The sequence below is a fragment of the Epinephelus moara genome, chromosome 2 (assembly GCF_006386435.1).
Source record: "Epinephelus moara isolate mb chromosome 2, YSFRI_EMoa_1.0, whole genome shotgun sequence".
NCBI classification, from domain to species: Eukaryota; Metazoa; Chordata; class Actinopteri; order Perciformes; family Serranidae; genus Epinephelus; species Epinephelus moara.
In genome coordinates, this window is record NC_065507.1 from 39,161,487 (window position 1) to 39,182,841 (window position 21,355).

The following is a 21,355-nucleotide window of genomic DNA, read 5'->3' on the forward strand; positions in this document are numbered from 1 at the left end:
TCTAATAACCACACGTCTAGGCGTGTGCAGGCATTGCACGTGCATTGCATGTGTAACAAGTACACGGTGAATGCACGCGCAGTGTACACGAAGCAAGTACACGGTGATGGTTGCACACACAATGTACACGTATCAAGTACGCAGTGAATGCACTGTGTCTGTGTTCGCTGATACGTTTCACCCCTCATATCATAGTGTGTGTGTGTGTGTGTGTTGAATGAAGAAAATAACAACAACCCAAGTTTGGATGCCCCAGTGCCCACAGTTTGGATACATTGTGATAGCACGATGGTGATTTGACCATAAAACAACATTTGTATAAAAATGACTGCAGGATCACCTTTCAATTTGTGTTTTGCTGATGTTTTATCAAACAAAACATGCTGATAAAATAGAATCGGCACCTTACAACACAATACAACACCATAAACTACAATACCATAAACTACAATCACCACCAGACACCCCCCCCCCCCCCCCCAAGGATAAGCAGCTTGACACAGACTGTCTCTGAGCTCACAACCCCTACTTTTTATTCATCCTCCTATTCCCAAATCACAACCCCTGTGTACCATCTAAAAAAAACTTGCAGAAAGTCAGCAAAAAGAATGAACTAAAGCCAATAAGGGATTTATCTGTTTCTGGTAATCTCTTTTCTTGTCTGCCTATTGTCTGTCCCTCTGCACAGAGCTGCCATATCCAAACCACAGATATCCTCTATTGTTCTACTAACCATGGATATGTTGCACATGACATCTAGGAACACATTGTCCTGTGGGAAGAAACAATTAAATTGATTTGTTTCCACAACTGTATTGCTAGCACTAGCAACGTTTATGTCAATAGACTCACTCAGTGTTATAGAAACTGTACTATTATTTGCAGTTGTAGTGATGTGAGCAATAGCAGCAGTTGCAAATTTTATTTCAGTAAAGACAGACAGTAAACCTCTACCAAGCCTTTAAGGTAACTATTTATACTCCAGTTTGAAGATTGGAAGTGTTGGGAGGCTGCTGGGGACCCGAAGGCAGCTTAGTGTCATCTACAGTGGGCAGCATAGCTTTTGGAAGTTGGGTGCTGCAGCAACTGCTACTGGATTGCAGACAATATCAGTATCGGCTTTTGCTGACACTACTGTAATGGTCAAGTTTTTCATGATTTGATAAGAGCCAGAATCAACTGCCTATCTCACAGTTAAATTGTCACAGTGGAAGGAAAATGTGGTTATGAAACAAAGGATCATTCCATTTGGGCTATATGGGGGTGCTGAATGTCTGATTTTACATATAATTTCTTGGTTTCTCCCAGTAAATCATGATATATAGTCTATTTTGGTATACATGTATTAATCAGGGCACTCAGATGAAAATGAAGCACTAGCAGAGCACTAAATCTTTTTTAAAGTTATGAACAATTTTCTGTTAATATCACATGGCCTAAAGCAAGGAAAATTTCTGTGTCCCAAATGTGCCCGAAGAGAAAGAATGAAGATAAGTGAAACCGAAGATGAAGGAGAAAGCCTGCTCTCTGGTAATATAGTATGAAGAGCTTTCCACAAGGATATGTAACCCACCTGTGGGAAAAAGCAGCCAGCTAGGGGAGTTTTTAGGGAAAATTTTGTCCGTAAAAGCCCAAATTTGGTGGCCTCTGACACATTCTAATTCCACTATTCCATCATATACACTGATCTTAATCATTTTTGCATATTTTAATGAGTGTCCCCAGCAGATTGTAAACAGGCTGCTAGGCGCAGGCCAGTCTGGTCCCCTCTTTGTCAGCACTGCTAATGCAATTTATACTCTCTTTTATTCAGTTGTACTTTTGTGACAGAATTGATTGTATGACTTCTAGACACTCATCAGAATGGGGAAATCAACTCACCTCTCTCCTCTCGCTGACTCTGTTACCTGGCCAGTTGAAGATTTCAAATGAAAACATCAGAGTCAATTAAACTATTCATAAAATAAACTTATGCCAAAAATAACTCTGACGGTAAATAAAGATAACTGATCCATTTGTTCATTTATTAAGCCCATCCTGTGTTATGTATGGAAAATGCAGGTGTTTCAGTGGACTACATGTATTTGATTAGTCGACTAACCGTCCAAATCCCTACTTCTGTTTGTTGCAGACTGACAGACAGTGCATGCAGTCAGCAACAAGGAATCATTGTTCAATACAAAATACAAATTCTGCATGTTTTGCGACTTGCTGTTATGTTTTATGACTTGCTGTTGTGTTTTGTGACTTGCTGTTGTGTTTTGTGATTTGCTGTTATGTTTGATGGCTTGCTGCGATGTTTATGATTAGCTGCTGCATTTGGTGACTTGCTGCTATGTTTTGTGATTTGCTGTTGTGTTTTGTGACTTGGTGTTGTGCTTTTGAGTTGCTGTTGTGTTTTGTGACTTATTGTGTTTTGTGTTTTGCTGCTATGTTTTGTGGCTTGCTGTTGTGTTTTGTGACTTGCTGTTGTGTTTAGTGACTTGCTGTTGTGTTTAGTGACTTGTTGTGTGCTGAGATTTTTCATTCATTGCATTCATTATAAGCTGCCATTCTTGGATGAGGACACAGATCTAGGACTATTACAAATGGTTCCTGATTTAGAGGCATCAAGGGATGTCTTTATCCTGGTCCTGAACCTGATAATATGTTGGAGCTACAGTGCAACAGTGGCACTGAGTTACTGACAAATAGTACAGTGAAATGTTCAGTCTGCTGCTGATTGTTGTTGGATAATTCAGCTATGAATCACACAGGAGCACTCTGTAGATTGAACTTGAACTCTGTACATTGAAACTGTAGGCGAATAACATGAAGTGCTTCCAACACAACTGTGTCTTACGAACGATGTCTTTTAACTGCTTATGTACCACTCACGATGCAGTTATGAATAAATTAGTTAATAAGGTAATACATATGTCCTTATATGTGCTTACAATCTAATTGTTTTAAACAGCAAGTGTGGTATTCATTTAATCTATATTATTTACCATTGCTTCACAGGGGAGTAAAACTGTCTTCAATGACATGGTGTCTTAAAGGTTTATTACATGTGCAATTCAGCTTGTCATAAGCACTGACAGTGCAACAGGTCATCACATATTGCCACTTTATCAGTAGCCTTTCATGTCTACATATTATGTGCTAGGTATTCTTCTACGTCTGTTTTTGATGTTCCAGGAGACTGCTACCAACAGCTGGGCATCAACAAAAGCACACAGTTAGGTTTAGGCAACAAAAGTGTGTGATAAGGTTTAGAAAATAACATAATAGTTTGGCTTTAAATTCATATGGGAAGCTAACACTGGCGTGAAAATCCCAAGTGAAAATCCAGGCTTTTTTGGCCTATCCACCACCCCTCCCGCCTGCCCCATAGGGACTTACCACCTCCTTATATTACACCGTTACTGCCAGTGTTTCAAACTGATGCCATCTAGCGGCATATCATACCACCACAACAGGTTCTGTCCAGCCGTGTTACAAACTCATGCCGCCATCTGCGTATCTTACCACTGCAAAAATTGACTTTTGGCGTTAAGTGTGTGACGGCAAAATCACGGACAAAAAGGCTGCATTTAACAACTTCAGAGTGTGACCAGGCTTGTGTGTGTGTGTGTGTGTGTGTGTGTGTGTGTGTGTGTGTGTGTGTGTGCGTGTACAGTATATGAACTTATATGCTATTGAGGTTGTGTCTGTACTCACAGAATCTGAGGTGTCACACTTGCATCAGCAGGTCTGCTTGGCTCCCTTTGTAGACAGCACGATGCATTCTCAGCAGGTCTGCTTGGCTCCCTTTGTAGACAGCACGATGCATTCTGAAAGTTAGCAATCACCCAATGACCTTACCGGTCAATCAGCCTCTTGTTTATATCCAAATGCGCTCACACATGCCAATAATGTCTGTATACAAGCACTGTCATTTCACAGCCGGAGGGTTCTTCTAGGTTATTAAGTATTCAGGTCCTTTACTTAAGTAAAAGCACTTATACCACACGAGAAAAAGAAAGGTTGTGAATCCAATACAAATTGGTCCCTGTCAGTGATTTACTATTATAGATGATGTTTTTGGATTACTACTACTACTGCGTATGTTGCATTTCACTGTTGAAGATGTTAAAGGTTGTGCTAATTTAACTAGTTTCTAAACTGTTGGGTAGTTTAATCTACACCAATGCATCATATTCTATATATCTCAAATGTAAAGTTGGCAGGCAAATGTGGTGGAGTAAAAAGTACAATATTTGCCTCTGAAATGTAGTGGAGTAGAGGTATAAAGTTAGCCAACATAAAATGGAAACACTCAAGTACAAGCATTTTGTGTACTAATTTAGTACAGTGCTTGAGTTATCATCCTTAGTCATTCCCCTTTTTTTCTCTGGTTCCTAAACAGATATGGGCATCTATCCTTGGTGAACACGGGAGATCCCGTCACTGTAAAGAGTTTTAAAGAGATCATTGTGCTGATTATAGCAAGGTGTGTGGGTATGTTTTCACTTGACTGAGTCATGACTCTGAGTAAAGTGGTGTTAACTTTGTGGTAAAAATGTATGTTATTCTCATCGGTTTAGAATGCATGATATGTATATTTCCAATTTATTTGTATTACTTGTATCACTGAGTCCAAGTGACCAAGTGCCAAATTCGAAGAAATTCCCTCAAGGTATTCCTGAGATATTGCATTCACGAGAATGAGACAGACATGATCACAGTGATCCTGACCTTTGACCACCAACATCTAATCAGTTCATTGTTGAGTCCAAGTGAATGTTTGTGCCAAATATGAAGGAACTCCCTCAAGGTGTTCATGAGCTATCACATATACAAGAATGAGACAAATTCAAGGTCACAGTGACCTTGACCTTTGGCAACCAAACTCAAACAGTTCATTGCTAAGTCCAAGTGATTTCCTTGAGGTGATCCTGATGTATCGCGTCCACGAAAATTAGACCTACAAGGTCACAGTGACCACCAAATTCTAATCGGTTCATCGCAGAGTCAACATGGACTTTTGTGCCAGATTTGAAGAAATTCCCCAAAGGCATTCATGAGATATCAGGTTCATGACAATAAGACAGACAAGGTCATAGTGACCTTGACCTTTTGACCACCAAAATCTAAGTAGTTCATCACTGAGTCCAAGTGGACATTTGTACTAAATTTTAAGAAATTCCCTTAAGGCATTCTTGAATGCTGCTGCCTGTCTTGACAGGTGGACAGGCAGCAGGGCAGGCAGCCAGGGATTTTGGGCCCCATGAAAATAATTTTTACTGGGCCCCTTACAGAGCTGGCAAGGAGGCCGGCGAAAATTTTTGATGCTATTTTACATAAAACTATGAATTTTGATGGTATTTTTGACTATCCTTTGTGAAAAAAGAACAATCTCTTCCTCCACTTCCACATTCCTCCCTGACAAACTTGAAGAGGATCCTGGACCTGGCTCTGTAGAGTGTACATGACATACATAAATTATACAGTATTTCCTATAATGTAGCCTAACTATTGTAATAGCATCATAGTTACCGTTTCAGGTGGCCTCCCACCATTTTGTTTTACTTAAAGGTGCTTTCAGTGATTTGACCAAAAGTAACAAAAGAAAATGCGATTTCCACTAACAATCCCCCACTGCTCACTGTCTCCCTCTCGTAGGCCTAATTTATCTCCAAAACTGTAGACTCACATGTGGTGGCATTGGCTTTGGGGTGAAAAAATACATATATGAGGGTATATGGTCACTAATCTATTTAATCTTCTGATTTCCAGAATATGTAAACATTTCTCTGATTGGATTGAGAGCAGTCACCCAGTCTGCTGCACACACCACAAATTTTCTCTTCTGTTCCTTCTGCAATTCTTCTATTTCAGTGATAGCTGAATTTTAACAAAACAAGAAAGTTATATATACATATATATATATATATATATATATATACATATGCTTTTTAAACCATTAAAACTGTTCAGAACGATTTTTATTTCATTTATTTTAATTAATCTTTTCCATAATAATAGATTCATCTTTTATATCGTTTGTGTGTATTGTTTTTTGTTCTTATCTGACATTTGAGTCTGTAATAAAGCATATCATTAATATTAATTCAACACACAGCTGCTCACCTCCTTCCTCATGTGGGGGTACTGGTTCAGGGGCAGGTGGAGTTGGGGGCTGACAGACAGCTGCTGCTGCTGCTGCTGCTGCACTTGATGCATCTGTTCGGAACGAGGCATCATTTTGACAGAGGGGAGGTCAACTGATTGAATATGAGCAGCTTGCTAAACATTTGAGTTTGGCTGTATTGATTATTTAACTAAAACAGTGAAATGTAAAAATCCAGAGTTTTCTTCAGAAATATGAGCTAACATGGGGAGAAAAGTGAGCTAGCTTATAGACCAGGGACAAAGTTAATATTCCATAACTTTCCACCACATGAACCACTAACAAACCCACCTTGCTTTTTGAAATACTGGGTGACATACTGTCGACCCTTTGCTTCTATCTCCTCTCTTAGTGTGCTTTCTTTACGTTTTTGGCTACCTGATCTTTGAGGCATATTGCCGTCTCCGCCTCCTTACCCGCTGTCTGTGACAAATTACCGGTGCACTGCAGCTGATCCAGTTGGACTGAACCATTTTAGGTAAATAGAGAGGGGGGGGTGTTAATGTTTCCAAAACAAATAAAGTTATTGTTACCAGTACATTGGAAATAAAATATATTTGTGATTATAAGTTAGTTAATAACTTAGTGTCATATTATTTTTTGTCAGTATTATAATATTATTATTAGGGGCCTCTCTGGGCCCCTCTTAATCATGGGCCCCTAGAATCCTCCCCCCCCCCCTTTTCGGCGCCTCAGACAGGCAGACAGACGGATGGACGGATGGAAGGACAACCTGAAAACATAATGTCTCTGGCTACAGCGTGGAGGCATAAAAAGAATGGTTTAAATCAACAGAGTCTAAGACATTCTTCCTTATTGTGCCTGGTATGGCAAAAAGCTCCATAAACAATCAAACCTACCCTCCCCATCATGCAACTTGATAGTACCTCTTCATGAGACCGTGCCTACTTGGTAAATGTTCTTCACACTTCCTACTGTGTTTTTTAGGCAGACATTCTGTCAGAGATGTATAATTGTCCAGCACAAGATGAGATAACCTGTATGACATTCCCATCATTGACTGGGTTTAACCTTACTCTATTGTGGAGCAATGGAAAGTCAAAGGGTTTGGGTAATCTAAAGTTCTCTTTGGGCGGGACTGTTGGGGTAATGCTAATATAACCTGTCTCCAAAACTACAAAGATGAGACTATGAATCTACTTCATTTACATGTTGTCATCACATCAAGAATGGTCCATGCATCATACATTCTTCCTGCAGCTGACTTTTAATATATGAATGCAGCATTCATATATCAAACTCACAACTGGGTCACACTCTAGAGTCTGTGGCTGATTAAGTTCGGCCTCTTTCAAGTGCAATTTAAGCAGAGGATCCACAATGACATGGTTTGTGTAGACGTACAGGCCCCTGCAGAATTATGCTGAAAAATCTCCAGTATGTCAATTCAGATGGAACTAATTCTACCTGGGGTTATTTTTACTGACCATTTGCAGTTAGTCAAAAGAAGTGGGGATTTTTGCCACAGTAATAATTACTTACATGACAGATTTGGTCAGGAGAGACATGTCCTAGTAACAATTACATTACTCCAATTTCAACTGTAAAACTAATCCCATGCAGAAATGGAAACATAGCCAACAAACTGGCAAACTTTGACTATTTCTTTGGCAGAACTATACAGAGTGGAGTGCCATTAAGAATGGACATTTCTAAGCATATGGGATTTTGAAGTAGCATTTGATTATCTGCCAGAAATGAATATGTGCTTGTGCATTTAAATGAATAACTGCAACAAGTCTACCCATATACCCCTGTCCCCCATTTTAAAAAGTTAAAAATGATTATGTGAGTGAGGAAGAGTAGGTTTCTTGCTATTATTTCTTGTTTTTGGACTTTTTCAACTTCATACTCATGTGAATCACAAGCACGTTATGTAGGTTGGCTTGCGCTACTGCAACCTTTCTATCTGTGGTGTTGCAGGTGGAGTACAAGCTGCCTGGACACTATGGTTTACATCCGTGACAAGCTACTGGATTACCAATTTGGAGCTGGACTTCCTTCAGCACACATACCAGAGGAGATTTGGAGATACTGTTGCTGCAGCAGGAAAACCAGTGTGAAGGTCAGAGAGGACCTTGGTAGCCCTTACACAGAGAACGTGCTATAGAGCTGCTATGAAGTCTCTTCTTCATGCTGCCTTTACACTTTTACACAGAACTAAATGATGGCAGCATCATGATGCTCCTGTGTATTTTTAGTCAGCATGCTGGCTTCCAACTGGGTCTCACTCCGAAGTCATCAAATACTGGTACTTGGGCAGGTACTTCCGGTGTCAGACACTGACGAAAAAAAGCTGTCCTTTCATGTCTGCCTGATACGTGGCCAGACATCATAAGTTAAGGGGTCAACAGTCCAACTTTGGTGAATGGGTCCAACAACCACCGACTTTCACCCAGGAGGCCTGAGTTTGCCTCCCGTGTGACTGTAAAGCCAAAACCTAAACCCAACCACGTGCTTTTGTTGCCTAAACCTAACTACAAGTGTGTGTTGGCAAAACATGGGTTACACACAAATTACTGGTGGATGATTACATGTTATTACTTTTCATAGGTATAAGTAAGAACACTGCATGACAACAGCCAGACAGTTTGCATAATAACTACACAGTGGAGTGGAGGATGCCATCATCTTCCTGCTGCACAAGGCTTTATCGCACCTAGTGAAGCAGGGAAGCAGTGTGAGAGCCATGTTCTTTGACTTCTGCAGTGCTTTCAGCCCCATCCAACCATGCATTCTAAGGAAGAATCTTCTGGCAAAGCAACTGCACCTTGAGACTGCAACATAAATTTCTGACTCACTGGCTGGCCACAGTATGTTGGAGTGAATAGTAGTACCTCTAAGGTTGTGTTAAGCAACACTGATGAATCTCAAAGAACTGTACTGGCACCATTCCTCTTCACTCTTTATACCTCAGACTTCTGCTTTAACTCTGGTTCCTGCCACCTTAAAGAATTCTCAGATGACTCCTCCATTGTTGGAAGCACTGACAAAGACAAGGAGGAGCACAGAGGACTGATAGAGCTGAGTCACATGGTGCAACAATTACCTGAATGACCAAAAACTGGTGGTGGTCTACCAGAGAAACCAGAGAAAGTTAAGAGGTTGGACTCATACATGTGCCTTGGGGTTCAAATAAATAAAAACGCCCTTTTCAGGAAGGAATAGATCACACGGTTCTTCCTGAGGGAATTACAAGCCATTATGCCACCTTGCTGTTCTGTAAGGTACAATTGCAGAATGGAGGAACACAGTTGTCTCACCTTTAAGCTGGCTTCGGAGGTGGTAACAGTGCCGAAACATGGTCTGTATAAACAGGACATCAGGCAGAATGGGATCATGGGTGGCACAGGTGTTACATTTGATGATGAAGTGTTTTGCATGCGACCCACGGTGGGAGTTTTAAAGAGTAGCAGTTAGCAGTTAAAAAGAAGAGGAACAATGGTCAAAAATGTACATAAATTGGAAAAACATTGAGGTCCGGGAGCTCCTTACACTCTGAACAGAGGACGAGATCAGCAGCCATGTAACAGGGGTGGTAAATAATTATTATTGTCATGTTATGCTATTGTTATCATTTATTACCGTAAGTGCTGCTGATGCATATATGTCACACTAGAGGTCAATGCTGTTGTGTCCCATGGCACGCCCATTACACCTCTTTTGATTCTGCAAAGCTGGCATGATGTCTAAAATCACACACTGGGGTGGCATGATGCAACTGTCATTTGGTTCTGTATAGAAATGCAAAGGCTGCATAAACACAGGACTTGGTCGCAGTCCTATTGTGTGATCTCCGTGTAAAAAGGGCATGCGTATGTTCAACAGGCTCCCGCAGACTTTCCATCAGTCTGTTGTAGCCAGTGCTCTGTTCTTTGCTGTGCTGTGTTGGGGGTGACATCAAGGCTGGTGAGGCCAGCAGACTCAACAAGCTGGTAAGAAAGGCCAGCTCTGTGCTCAGTCTGGAACTTTACTGTCTGGTGTCAGTGGCAGAGAGGAAGATGAAGGACCAGTTCATCATAGATAACCCCTCTCACCCTCTCTATGATGGCAGATGGGCAGCTCATTCAGCCTCCAGATGCCCCCAACCAGTTCGGAACAGAGCGCCTCAGGCGCTCATTTGTACCCACTGCTGTCAGATTGTACAACAGCACTGAGAAAGAGAGACCACAGTCTGTGACATCAGTCTGACCTGCCAGCTGTGCCGCCCCTCGCCAAACCGCAAACACAATCACACCTACTTTCCACAGAGCATCTAGCACACCCAAGACACACACTACTCTGTCTCTCCATTGTGTCTCTGTCGGACTTATTAATTATTTTTTTTAATATATATTCTACTTTATACAATAATATTTCACAGTATTACATGCTATAATCATACCATACTATACATTATGCCTATTCTATATTATATTGCTGTAAATGTTATTGTTACATAATTGTTGAAAACCCTTTAAAAATAACATTATAGTGTTAGCATTATCAGCATTTACATGCAGTTATACCAATGATAGCAATCTGCCAGAGGGTGAACTTAACCACAAACAAATGAATGGAAGGTGCACAACAACTTGCTAAATGTCAGGAGTGGAAAGTTTGGATGTTTGTGTACAGAGAGGCTAAAAGTTTGCTACTTGTTTAAAAGAAACCAGAGGTACATATTGTAGAGCACTTTATAAGAAGTGGCAGGGCGAAAAATATAGCAAGTCCTGCAGAGACCCGTAGACAGTCTCCTTTGCATGATAAAGATAAATTAAAGAAATATAGGATTTTTTATTTTATTAAAGAACACTCTAAAATAAAATTTAATCTAGAAAACATAAACAATCTACCAGTGTTTCCGCTACATTCAAAACATTTATTTTGCAAATGCACCACCACCGCTCTGAGACATCTGTGCACTTGCACAGCGCAGCAGCCAGTGCAGTGAGGAGAGCAGCGGTGAGGGGAGGGGGGAGTGGGGTAAGGCTCCTATTTAGGGATGCACCGAATATATTCGGCCGAATATTGCAAAAAAACACACATTCGGTATTCGGTGGAATAAGTGAAAAGCAAGGCCGAATAATAGCAGCGTGTTTTGATAACGCAATCAAACAGTGTGCGGCGACTGACGGAGTAAAATGTCGGCAGTGTGGCGATATTTTACTCCGTCCGTCACCTCACTCGCATTTGCGACTAAAAATAGTTTTGTGCGGGCAAAATAAATCATTCAGCACGCTGTGTGAGTACAGATTTCAACCAGCAGCTGAAACAAAACGGCGAATCCCGCCGGTTGTGGGTTGAACGGGGGTCACAGACACAGACAGGAACACGTATTCCTGTCAAATACGGCGGCACATGATAACGGCTTACCGGCAATGGAGAAGTCCGGCTCCAGGAGAATAACTTGTTGTCATGACTGCCCAAAAGTACCTGAACAGCCGAGCCGTGGCGGCACACAGTATGTGGCGTATCAGAGGAGAAACGAGCCGTTCACATTTCTCTCTTTTAGTCTTTCAGTGTCAGGTAACGGCCCACAAACCTCACCGCACTTTAGGGACTGTTCTTTACTTATGAAGGGACTTGTCAGGGGAGGAGGGTGGCTGGTTGATTTTTATTTTATTTATTTATTTTATTTTGATCCCCCCTATGTTCATCACTTATTGATGCTGTTTTTGAAGTATGAATAAGTCAATAAGTAATTTATTCCATTGAAATATCATTGATGTATTATAGAAAAGTGATTTTTTTCTTTTTATAAATGACAAAAGGCACATCTGCCTCATTTTTGCTGTGGTATCGTGATACTGCTCAGAACCATGATACTTTCACTGGTATCGTACAGTGGGATCCAATTTTGGTACCGTGACAACACTAATCTGGAGGGGGTTCATCTGCAAAAACTAATGAAAAACTAAAAAACGGCATTCGGTATTCGGTACTCGGTATTCGGCCAAGCGTTTAATATTATTCGGCTTCAGCCCCAAATTTTCATTTGTATTATTCTTGAACGTGACATCATCACTGGAGCACCAGGTCAGAGTCTGTCGTCTTGAAGAATAGGGCAGCAAACCAGAGAAAAGAAAAAGGTAGATTTTATTAGCTGAAGATAACTTATAATATCAATATCAATGTTTCAGAGAGAGAGAGACAGAAAGAGAAAAAGAGAGACAGAGACAGTCCGACACAGAAACAACATTCAAACATGCAGTTTATCAGAATCAAACACTTTCGTATTTCACATCCAAACGGGGGGGAGGGTGGTGTCTCTCACCCCCTCCCCCCACCACCTCCGCTGCTGAAAAAAATCCTAGAGGAAACACTGTATATGTAGAACAAAATTCATTATTTCTCTGCAGCCATGCTAGCTGCTCTGTGAGGCTGCACTTTGGCACAGTTGTGCAATGAGCTTAATGCTAATGTCAGCATTCTAACATGCTTGCAATGACAATTCATCACATTCATTTTAGAATGTTGATGTTAAAGCCCCTACAAGGAACTTTCATTTTGAGTTGATTTTGGCGACCCTGTGGACAAAAGCGGTAGTGTTTTGCCGGAATGAAGCCTACATTTCCCATGAGCTCTAGCGTGTATTGTCGTAAAGACGCTTACCTGGCTCGCGCATGTGTTTGTTTTGGGGATGAATGAAACAACAAGACAGGAAAACTTTGCCCCCGCTCCTATCGAGGATCCCAGCTCACCTCTGTCGCGCCCCAGCTCCACCTCTCCGGCGAAAGCACCACAGCCACCGGGGTAAACACAACAGTCGGCAGGTAAGGCTGAAGGCCTGTTTGGCGAGCACTTCCACGGCTTCTTGGACTGAGTATGGAGCGGAGCGGTGCCTCGCCTCTTTATGTCTCGGCACTCGCTGGACCCTGTTGATGCCTGGCTGGTACCTGTCGCTGGTCCGGATGAGCCCCTGCTCTCCTTGTCCCCACTGGCGGGTGAATCTGCACAACCTGCGGCCTCTGCGTGTGGCTCCCCGGACAGCTAACGCCGTGGACCCGCCGGCTCCTGCCAGGATTGGGCTGGTAAATGCTAGATCGCTAGCGAACAAAACGTTTATCCTGAAGGATTTCCTGACTCCCCGAGGATTGGGTTTTCTCTGTGTGACTGAGACGTGGCTGTCTGTTGGTGAGTCCAGTGCTTTCACAGAACTTTTACCCAATGATTGCTGCTATTTTAACTCCCCGCAGACGTCGGGTCGAGGAGGAGGAATAGCGACTATTTATAAGAGTCACTAAATGTAAGCAGCTAGGTAAGATGACGTGTGCCTTCTGAGTGCCGTAAATTGCTTTGTCCTGGAAGCGACCTGCGGCGGACCCGGAGACAGTTTCCTAAAGGTATGGATATACACTATATAGAAATAGCTTATCTTCACACCGATGGTCTCATTTGCTGTTGTAGGTCACGCACAGACATCAGCAGAAACGAGAGACTTTTGTATATCCAGTTAAAAGTTCCTTGTAGCGGCTTTAACCATGTTCACCATCCTAGACTAGCATTTTAGTATTTACTTATTTATAGTAAAGCAAAGTGCAGCTGAGGCTGATGGGAATGTCCTCAGTTTTTCAGGTATTTTTCAAATACAAGGATACACATCCGGTTTCTCCAGAGGGGCTCCAGAGCTGCTCAACATAAACAAAAACAATAAATGCTGACAGTAAACCAAAAAATTAGTACAACAGTGATTTAAGCTTCCACCACTTTCCAAAAACACCAGCCTTTGTGTGCTGTGGATGACCATAATCAGGAGAACCTGCTGTCTACAGTGACCCAGCACACTAAGTATGCAGGCCTCATTTTGTGGATAATAATGTCATCACTACTGCTAAGGGTGGACGAGTAATGAAAAAGTATGCCAAATGAAAAGGTAAAAGATCCCCAAAGTCAATAGAGTAGGCCCCGTACACAAGTACAGTGGTACTCTGGTTTCGCCAGAGGGAAGCATATTTCCACTCTACTTCCCATCTCAGTCAGAGCTGCTCAACACAAGCAACAAGAAGTGCTGCATGTAAACCAAAAGTTTATGACGCACGAGTCTTACAAGTTCCTGAGAACTTAATGCAATCAGTAAAGTTAGACTAGACATGCACTGTAGATTTTACTCGGGATCTTACTCATTTTTTTAACAAAATAAATAATTTGGTCTATTTTGCTAGTTTTACATATTTCGATTACATATAAAATTTCCATCCAATTGAGTAGAGTAATTCTCCTAACATGAACCAAAACATGGCATTTATGTAATTATAGCTCATAGTATTTACCTAATTTACACAAATAAAGTTCATGTAATTACTGTTAATAAATTATATATGTAAAATATGTTGATTGATATTTGAAATACATAGAATTTATTAACCATAATTACATATACCTTATTCATATACATTCAACATATTAAAAAAAGAATTTATTAGCAATTATTTAATAAACTTTATTAAAGAAAATTAGGTAAATTTTCTGAGCTATAGTTATATAAATTTCTCAGTGTATTCATCTCAGTTTTACATAATTTAATGAAATAAATTGCATTTTTGATGGTTTATGTTAGTATTACGTGACTCAGTTGGATGGAAGTTTTATATGTAATTGAAATACATAAACCCAAACAATAAACCAAATAATTTCTTTGAGTGTTAAAGAAATTGACAATTATAAGTATCTGATGAAATCACGAGATAAGATTATCATTTAAGCAAACAAATATTCAGACCAGCCATCAGGAAATATGGGCAGGGGGTTAACATTTTTAAAAGTGGGCCCCCATCCAAAACATGAACAAATATTTTTTTTTCTTATTTTATTCATTCAATCTTGAGGCTACTTTAATCAAATATTGATCAAATTGTATGTGTTAAAGAGTATATGGCTATTAATTCCAAGTTTTTTGTCATACCCACTTTAAACAATTCCAAGACTGTTTAGGGACCCCAGTGTGCAAAAATAAAATATTTCAAAATTTAGCATAAATTTAGAGTGTTATTTGACTCCATTTCCGACAAGATAGGTTAGTACCAATGGATGCTTTAGCTCCTGTAATTTAACATGCTACCTGTGTCTTCACTGTAGCTTTAAAACTGAGCGCGATACAGCAGTTGTTGTGTTTTTTTACTGAAAATTACTCTGCCTCACTTTTCACCTTTAGCTTTGCTGCTGACTTTTCTTTTTGGAGCCCCTGATTTCTGGTGAGACATTCTGACTTAACTTGTCAGACTGCAGTCTGCCTCACAGGTTTACATTAGCAACACTTGCGAGTTTTGCACATCATGCACCTGACCCATGTAGGATGGACCACACCACCAGGAGGTGGGAGTATTAGATGGCATGTTGAAATGTGTTTTAATGATAAAAATGTATTTATTTAACATGTAAGTACATATAACTTGTATTGTCAGTGATATAAGTCGGCAAGTAAATTGTTGTACATGATCCCATGAAAGGGTCAACCACTTTTCATGCCCCCCCTGGCCTTGGGCTGGGGTCATCTGTATACCTTTGACCACCCCTGACAGCAGGCTTGCAAAGATCAAAACCAGGCCTTGCATAGCTCAGTTAGCTTCAACCTCTACAGTCTGTCCAGCCAAATTAGCAGCCGTAACCTTTTTATGTGAGTTAGGGTCCTAAGTTTTCCCATTCTTCCTGCTGATGCCTCAGGCCTCCATCCAGTTTTGTCTTCATAAAGGCTGAGTTTTTTTATTTGGCAGCTTGTAAAAAGTTTTGGGTTCCTTACCCTGCTGTTAGTGTACACAGCATCTTTTAGGCATTTTTCTGTTGTTTGCTAACAGATCTAAGTGACAAGGAGGCACCTTTACACAATACAAAGCCAATAAAGAGTGAGGAATTGTTTTTCCCTCCAGTGTGGGCAAGAAACTCACACTGAGTGAGCAGATAATTAAAAGTAAGAGATGTTTCTGACCTTTGTAAACCTCTCTAAACAATCCTACCACAAGAATCCTTTAGTAGCTGTTTGGGAGTTTTCAGTAACATCATGATGCTCAGCATAAAGGGGTTTCATAATTATATCGTCATCATTAAGATATTATATTGTGATACAAAGCCCCTGTACAGCTACTAAATAGATCTTGTAATGAAACTGTTTTTGCAATTGATGTTTCTAAGGTCAAGAATGACTTTTACAAATTCAGTGCTGCTGCAATTAGTTCTTATCACCTACATACCAAAATATAAAGGGCACGCCAATGTTATTGTAATGGTAAAGGCTGCCATACATACAGGTAACCTGTCAGCTATCAGATATTGTAGCCCCATTAAACTAAACATGATGTTTCTGTTATGTCCTGCATAATAGCTGTATGCGTGTGGTGAATGCCTCACAGGGAGTGCCAGAGTAGGTGAGCCAGCAGATAAATCAGACAATTTATCTGCTGCTGTCAGACTTGGAGGGAGAGGCAGCCATAGCGGTTCTGCTGGCATTTCTGTCAATCTGCCACAAAGCTCTCACAAGCAGATTATTTGGACGAGACAGAGGAAAGTAACCCTTTGTGTATCATATCTAATCTTGCATTTCTAATTAGAACATCTAAAGCACTGGAATGAAAAGTCCATTTTGCTATGTTGTAGGCTTGGCCTATGCAGGGGCACATAGGTCTGCCCGCCAAACACCGATTTCTCAACAGCTACTCGCCAAATTACTATGGAATATTGTTTGGATATTCAGGGACACCAAGATGTTATCCTAACACTTTTGGTGTCCCTCTGGAGTTTACTTTAATGCCCTCCATTAAAGATTTGTTTTTTAAGATTTAGGAGGATTTACTGGCATCAAGCAGGGAGGATCACCAATTGCAACAAGCTGAAACTTCTCCTGGTTAGAATTCTTTCAGTGTTCATTGTTCAGGAGGTTTTTATTGGGTGCCGAATTATCTGCAGAGGTCTCCTCCTCTTCAAAACACACAGATCAGGTGATTTAAACAGGTAAAAACATTTAATAAAGCAGTTTAATGTTACAAATCAGTCTTTTTCCAACACTGTTTGGCATGTCTGAGACTAGCCTCGCGTGACCAGCCTCCCTTACCTCGGAATGGGAGTCTGGGGACATTTGTCTTTCGTTTTGTAATAGATATGGGTGGGGATATCCAGACCACGTGACGGCGTTGCCATAGGTATGGCACACTGTAAATCCTTAATTTCTCCAATCTTGTGGATGTTGCAGCTCTGCAATATAGCTGAATCAAATGAAATCATATCCATTTTAATCTCTTCTTGCGATGCACTGAACACTTCCTTTTCTGTTGTACTACGGACAACAATTCGGGGAACAGCAATTCCGGTGTAGACGGGTGTAAGGCAAAGCTAATCAGCCGTTGGTCGAGGAAGTACGGAAGTACACGGATTTGGATCCAATCACATCACTGCTGCTGGGAGCCAGTGCTAGTTCTATTACAACTTTCCTATGGCTGACAGAGTCAGCCAGCGTGCTGACGTCATCGGCGTCTGTATAAGAGACTAGTCTGAGACAAGCCACTATCCAAGCGCCTGCTAATGTGTGTTCACCTTTTTTCTCTTAAAGCTTAAGATCCAGACGTTCAGGAGCCAATCATCAGTAGAGGTCTATTCCTCTCCAAAACAAATGGACCAGGTGATCTAGTAAAAACACTGCATAGAGCATTTTCACATTAAAAAATCCATGTTTTTTAATGCTCTCCTAGCAGTGGGGCTGCAAAGTACAGTGGCTGATGCAAAAAAACACGGAAACACAAATGAGAACAGTATTTTCAGAAGATACTTCAGAAACTGAGGATATTTTGATGCATGATGACAAATACAACACAAAATATATATCCAATGTGTTTTAAAGCATCACTTTATATATTCATATGAGTTAATCATTCATGGAAAATAGAAAAGCTCATGCTTTTTTGCTGAAAAAAAAAAAAAATCTGTTAAAGGTCCAGTGTGTAGGATTTAGGGGGATATATTGGCAGAGATGGCATATAATAAAATGTGTATGTTTTCCTTGGTGTATAATCACCTGAAAATAAGAGTTGTTGTGTTTTGTTACCTTAGAATGAGCCATTTATATCTACATAGGGAACAGGTCTCTGTGTATGGAGAGATTGCCATGTTGTGCCGCCACGATTTTTGTACAGTAGCCCAGAAGGGACAAACTAAATACTGGCTCCAAATAGGGCCATTCGCATTTTTGCATTAGTTAAATCCTAAATGAAATGAGCAGCATGGCAGTTACAGTGATTTGTAATGTGAAACTGCTTTACTAAGGTCCCGTTTATACAACGATTTCAACTTAAAACGGTAAACTTTAGTTGCCTTTTGGCTGATCGTTTACACGACAGCAGCGTTTTGGGAGCCTGAAAACGCAACATTTTGAAAACGGGTTCCAGAGTGCAATTCTTTGGAAACGGCACCGTCTCCGTTCTCATGTAAACTTGCAATATGCAGCTCCTCTGAAAACGGAGATTTTCCGCACATGCGCATTATGGTTCCAGTCACTAGGCACGCGCGAAAAAGTCGACCATCATAACAACAATGCCGAGCTCTGTTTGTGCTGCTCACCCTGTTGAATTTATCAACGCTTCTCCAGCAAAGTGTAGATCTGTTACTGTAGCAACTCCACCTCGTTGTCCGTCCAGACAAAGTTATCTGTGATAAGTAAATGGGAAGTATAAGAGAACAACTGGTCCTACATGAGGCTAATGTTTTAACTCTTTCATATCAACAGAAGGGTTTTTTAATATAATGTTTACATTTTAATGTTGTCAGTGTAGAGCAACACAGCAGCAGTAACTTATAAAATATGATGATGAATTGAACACAATACTTACACACATTGGTTAACAATAGCCTACTTTCTCTTTGGACATTCATTCCCTGGTCTACAGTTATTTAAACCTCACCCTAACCTCAATCTATCTCAAAACAAGACAGGATGCAAGCTGTTTCTCAAAGCTGCAAGCTGCATTAACCTGGCTAAAATCTTTCTTCTTAACTATGACATAATAAACCACACTTATTTTAGTGAAGCTATCAATCTGCTGGGGCAGATCCACTGCTCCACTGAGCCTACAAGTATTGTATGGAATGGTAATGGATCCATTTGACTGACAAGTTTGGTGAGACAGAGATGGAGGAGGCAGACAGATGAAAACAACTCATTCAGTGAACCAGTGACAATGAATCAAAACTCATTCATTTCTGCAGGATTCATTCACATGTGATGTTCTTCATTCATTCTCTGCCCATTAACATGAAGGAACTACAAACGTTTTTCTCTTTATCAAACACCATGTGATGTCAGCTGTCCTGGTATTATTGTGGCTCCAGACAGGACATACCTTCACTGCCAACACACTGACGGTTATTCGACTGTTGCGGATGTGTGGTCGGTAACATAAAAGCCCAGCTCGGCTCACCTCTAAATGTCATTTCACCGCACATCTGTGCTCCATGCTCCGCTGTTTCTCTCTCTCTGTTGTTTACACACACACACACACACACACACACACACACACACACACACACACGCCCGCGCCAGTACCTAAACCGTGTAACAATAGCTTTCTTACCCGCATTTCTTAGTTTGCGGTTCCTAAGCACAGACACGATAACCAGCAGGTTTCCCAGGATATCCACCACAGTGGTGAAGATCAGCACGCTCGCCAGCGCTGTGATTGCCCATGCAGGGCGCGCTGCCCCCTGGCTCGGCTCCGGCCCGTGTACCGTCCGGTTCTTCAACAGCGAGTCATCCCCCTGCATGTCCATAGCCTCTCTCCCCCTCTTCCTCACACCCCGCGGTCGGTGTGAGTGATCGCTGGCATGCTGCTTCACTGTGACAGCCAAAAATGTCAGTTGTGTCCCTCAGTGGCCGCCGCGGGTTTTCTCTGTCACTGCGTCCAGCGGCGTAACCTGCGCCAGAGTCCGGAGCCGCCCCGCTGCCAGTCCACCTGGCGCGGACCGCGGCCCACCGAGTCCCATAAGACAGTCCACGGACCCTGGATGCTGAGAGCAGAGATGCGCCACTTGAATCCCCACTCCTGCTCCTTCACCTATTCTTTCCTCTGCACTGTCTTTCCAGACCTCATGCTCCTCATCACTCCTCTTCTCTGCCTCTCCAGACTCCTCTCCCCCCACACACCCTCCTTCCTCCCCCTCCTCTGTTCTCTGTTACCTATGGGACTGGAGGCAACTCTGTGAGCCTCCTCTGGCATTCCGCTGCGGTCTCATCACTGTTGTACTGTACTACACTAGATGGCTTTTGTTCACTGCGCTGATATGAAATTTTATCCAGTGATGTGTTTTAGTGATTACACTAGTTTGTTCCATTGCTTGTTTATAAGAATCTGTCATAGAACACTGTTTTTAATACGCCAATGGAGGATATATCCACAGCAGAGATCCCTTCCCCTAAACCCCATACATTTAGTTATCCAATTGTAGCCTACTTCTCTTTTTGATTTAAAAAAAAAATCCATAAGGACTGTTCTCTACCTATCAGAGGATGCTGGTGTGACTTCATTTTTTTTTTTTTACTATTATTATTATTTTTATGTATTTATTTTTCTTTTTTGCTGACCCTCTCCAAAGCTACACATATTTTTCCTTGAGCCTCCCTGAGTGACTGAGGGAAAATGCATGATCCTCCATCCACCATAAATTAGTTATAAGATTTTTAAAACTTATCCTTTGATGGTTGAAAGTTAAAAGTTAGAGAAAAAATCCTGGAGCTGAAAAGCCTCAGTTTTTCACTTTTGTCGTGCATGCTGGTGAGTTCTTGCAATTGGTTCATCTTATTTGTGGCCAAATTTGAGATGCAGAATAGTGATTATTTTAGGCTCAGACGTGTTGTTTTTTCTATAGGAAGCCTCATTGCACATTATGTGTCCAAGGACTGTCAGAAATTTGTAAATTCAATGATGACTTCTGTTTTAACCATTTCTGGCCATGATAAATGGTGTAATTTTGCAGATTAAAAAATAAATCAATTAATTAATACAAAATACAACTATTTAAATTTTTATGCCCCTCCTCAAAAAAAGGACACTGTTGATGTTAAATAATATATTAACCCTCTGAGGACTGAGGGGGTTTTGGGGTACTGTGATAATTTTGGCACTCCCTTATGTTGTACAGTTTGAACAAATGTAAGCAGTATTTTCAGAGTCACATGACTTTTAGGGAGATATAGTTCTGGATTACTTAAAAACAGGCTAAATC

The 21,355-nt window shown here is 41.1% G+C and overlaps 1 protein-coding gene across 1 annotated transcript in view; it reads right to left on the reverse strand.

Moving 5' to 3' along the window:
• Positions 1–20,209, reverse strand: part of LOC126397504 (melatonin receptor type 1B-B-like) — a 123,943-nt gene extending 103,734 nt beyond the window's left edge. Inside the window, exon 1 of the mRNA XM_050056348.1 lies at positions 19,708–20,209. Within this exon, the coding sequence (XP_049912305.1) occupies positions 19,708–19,903 (196 nt within the window). The 5' untranslated portion in view covers positions 19,904–20,209. The remainder of the gene's footprint in view (positions 1–19,707) is intronic.
• Between the last annotated feature and the right edge of the window lie 1,146 nt (positions 20,210–21,355).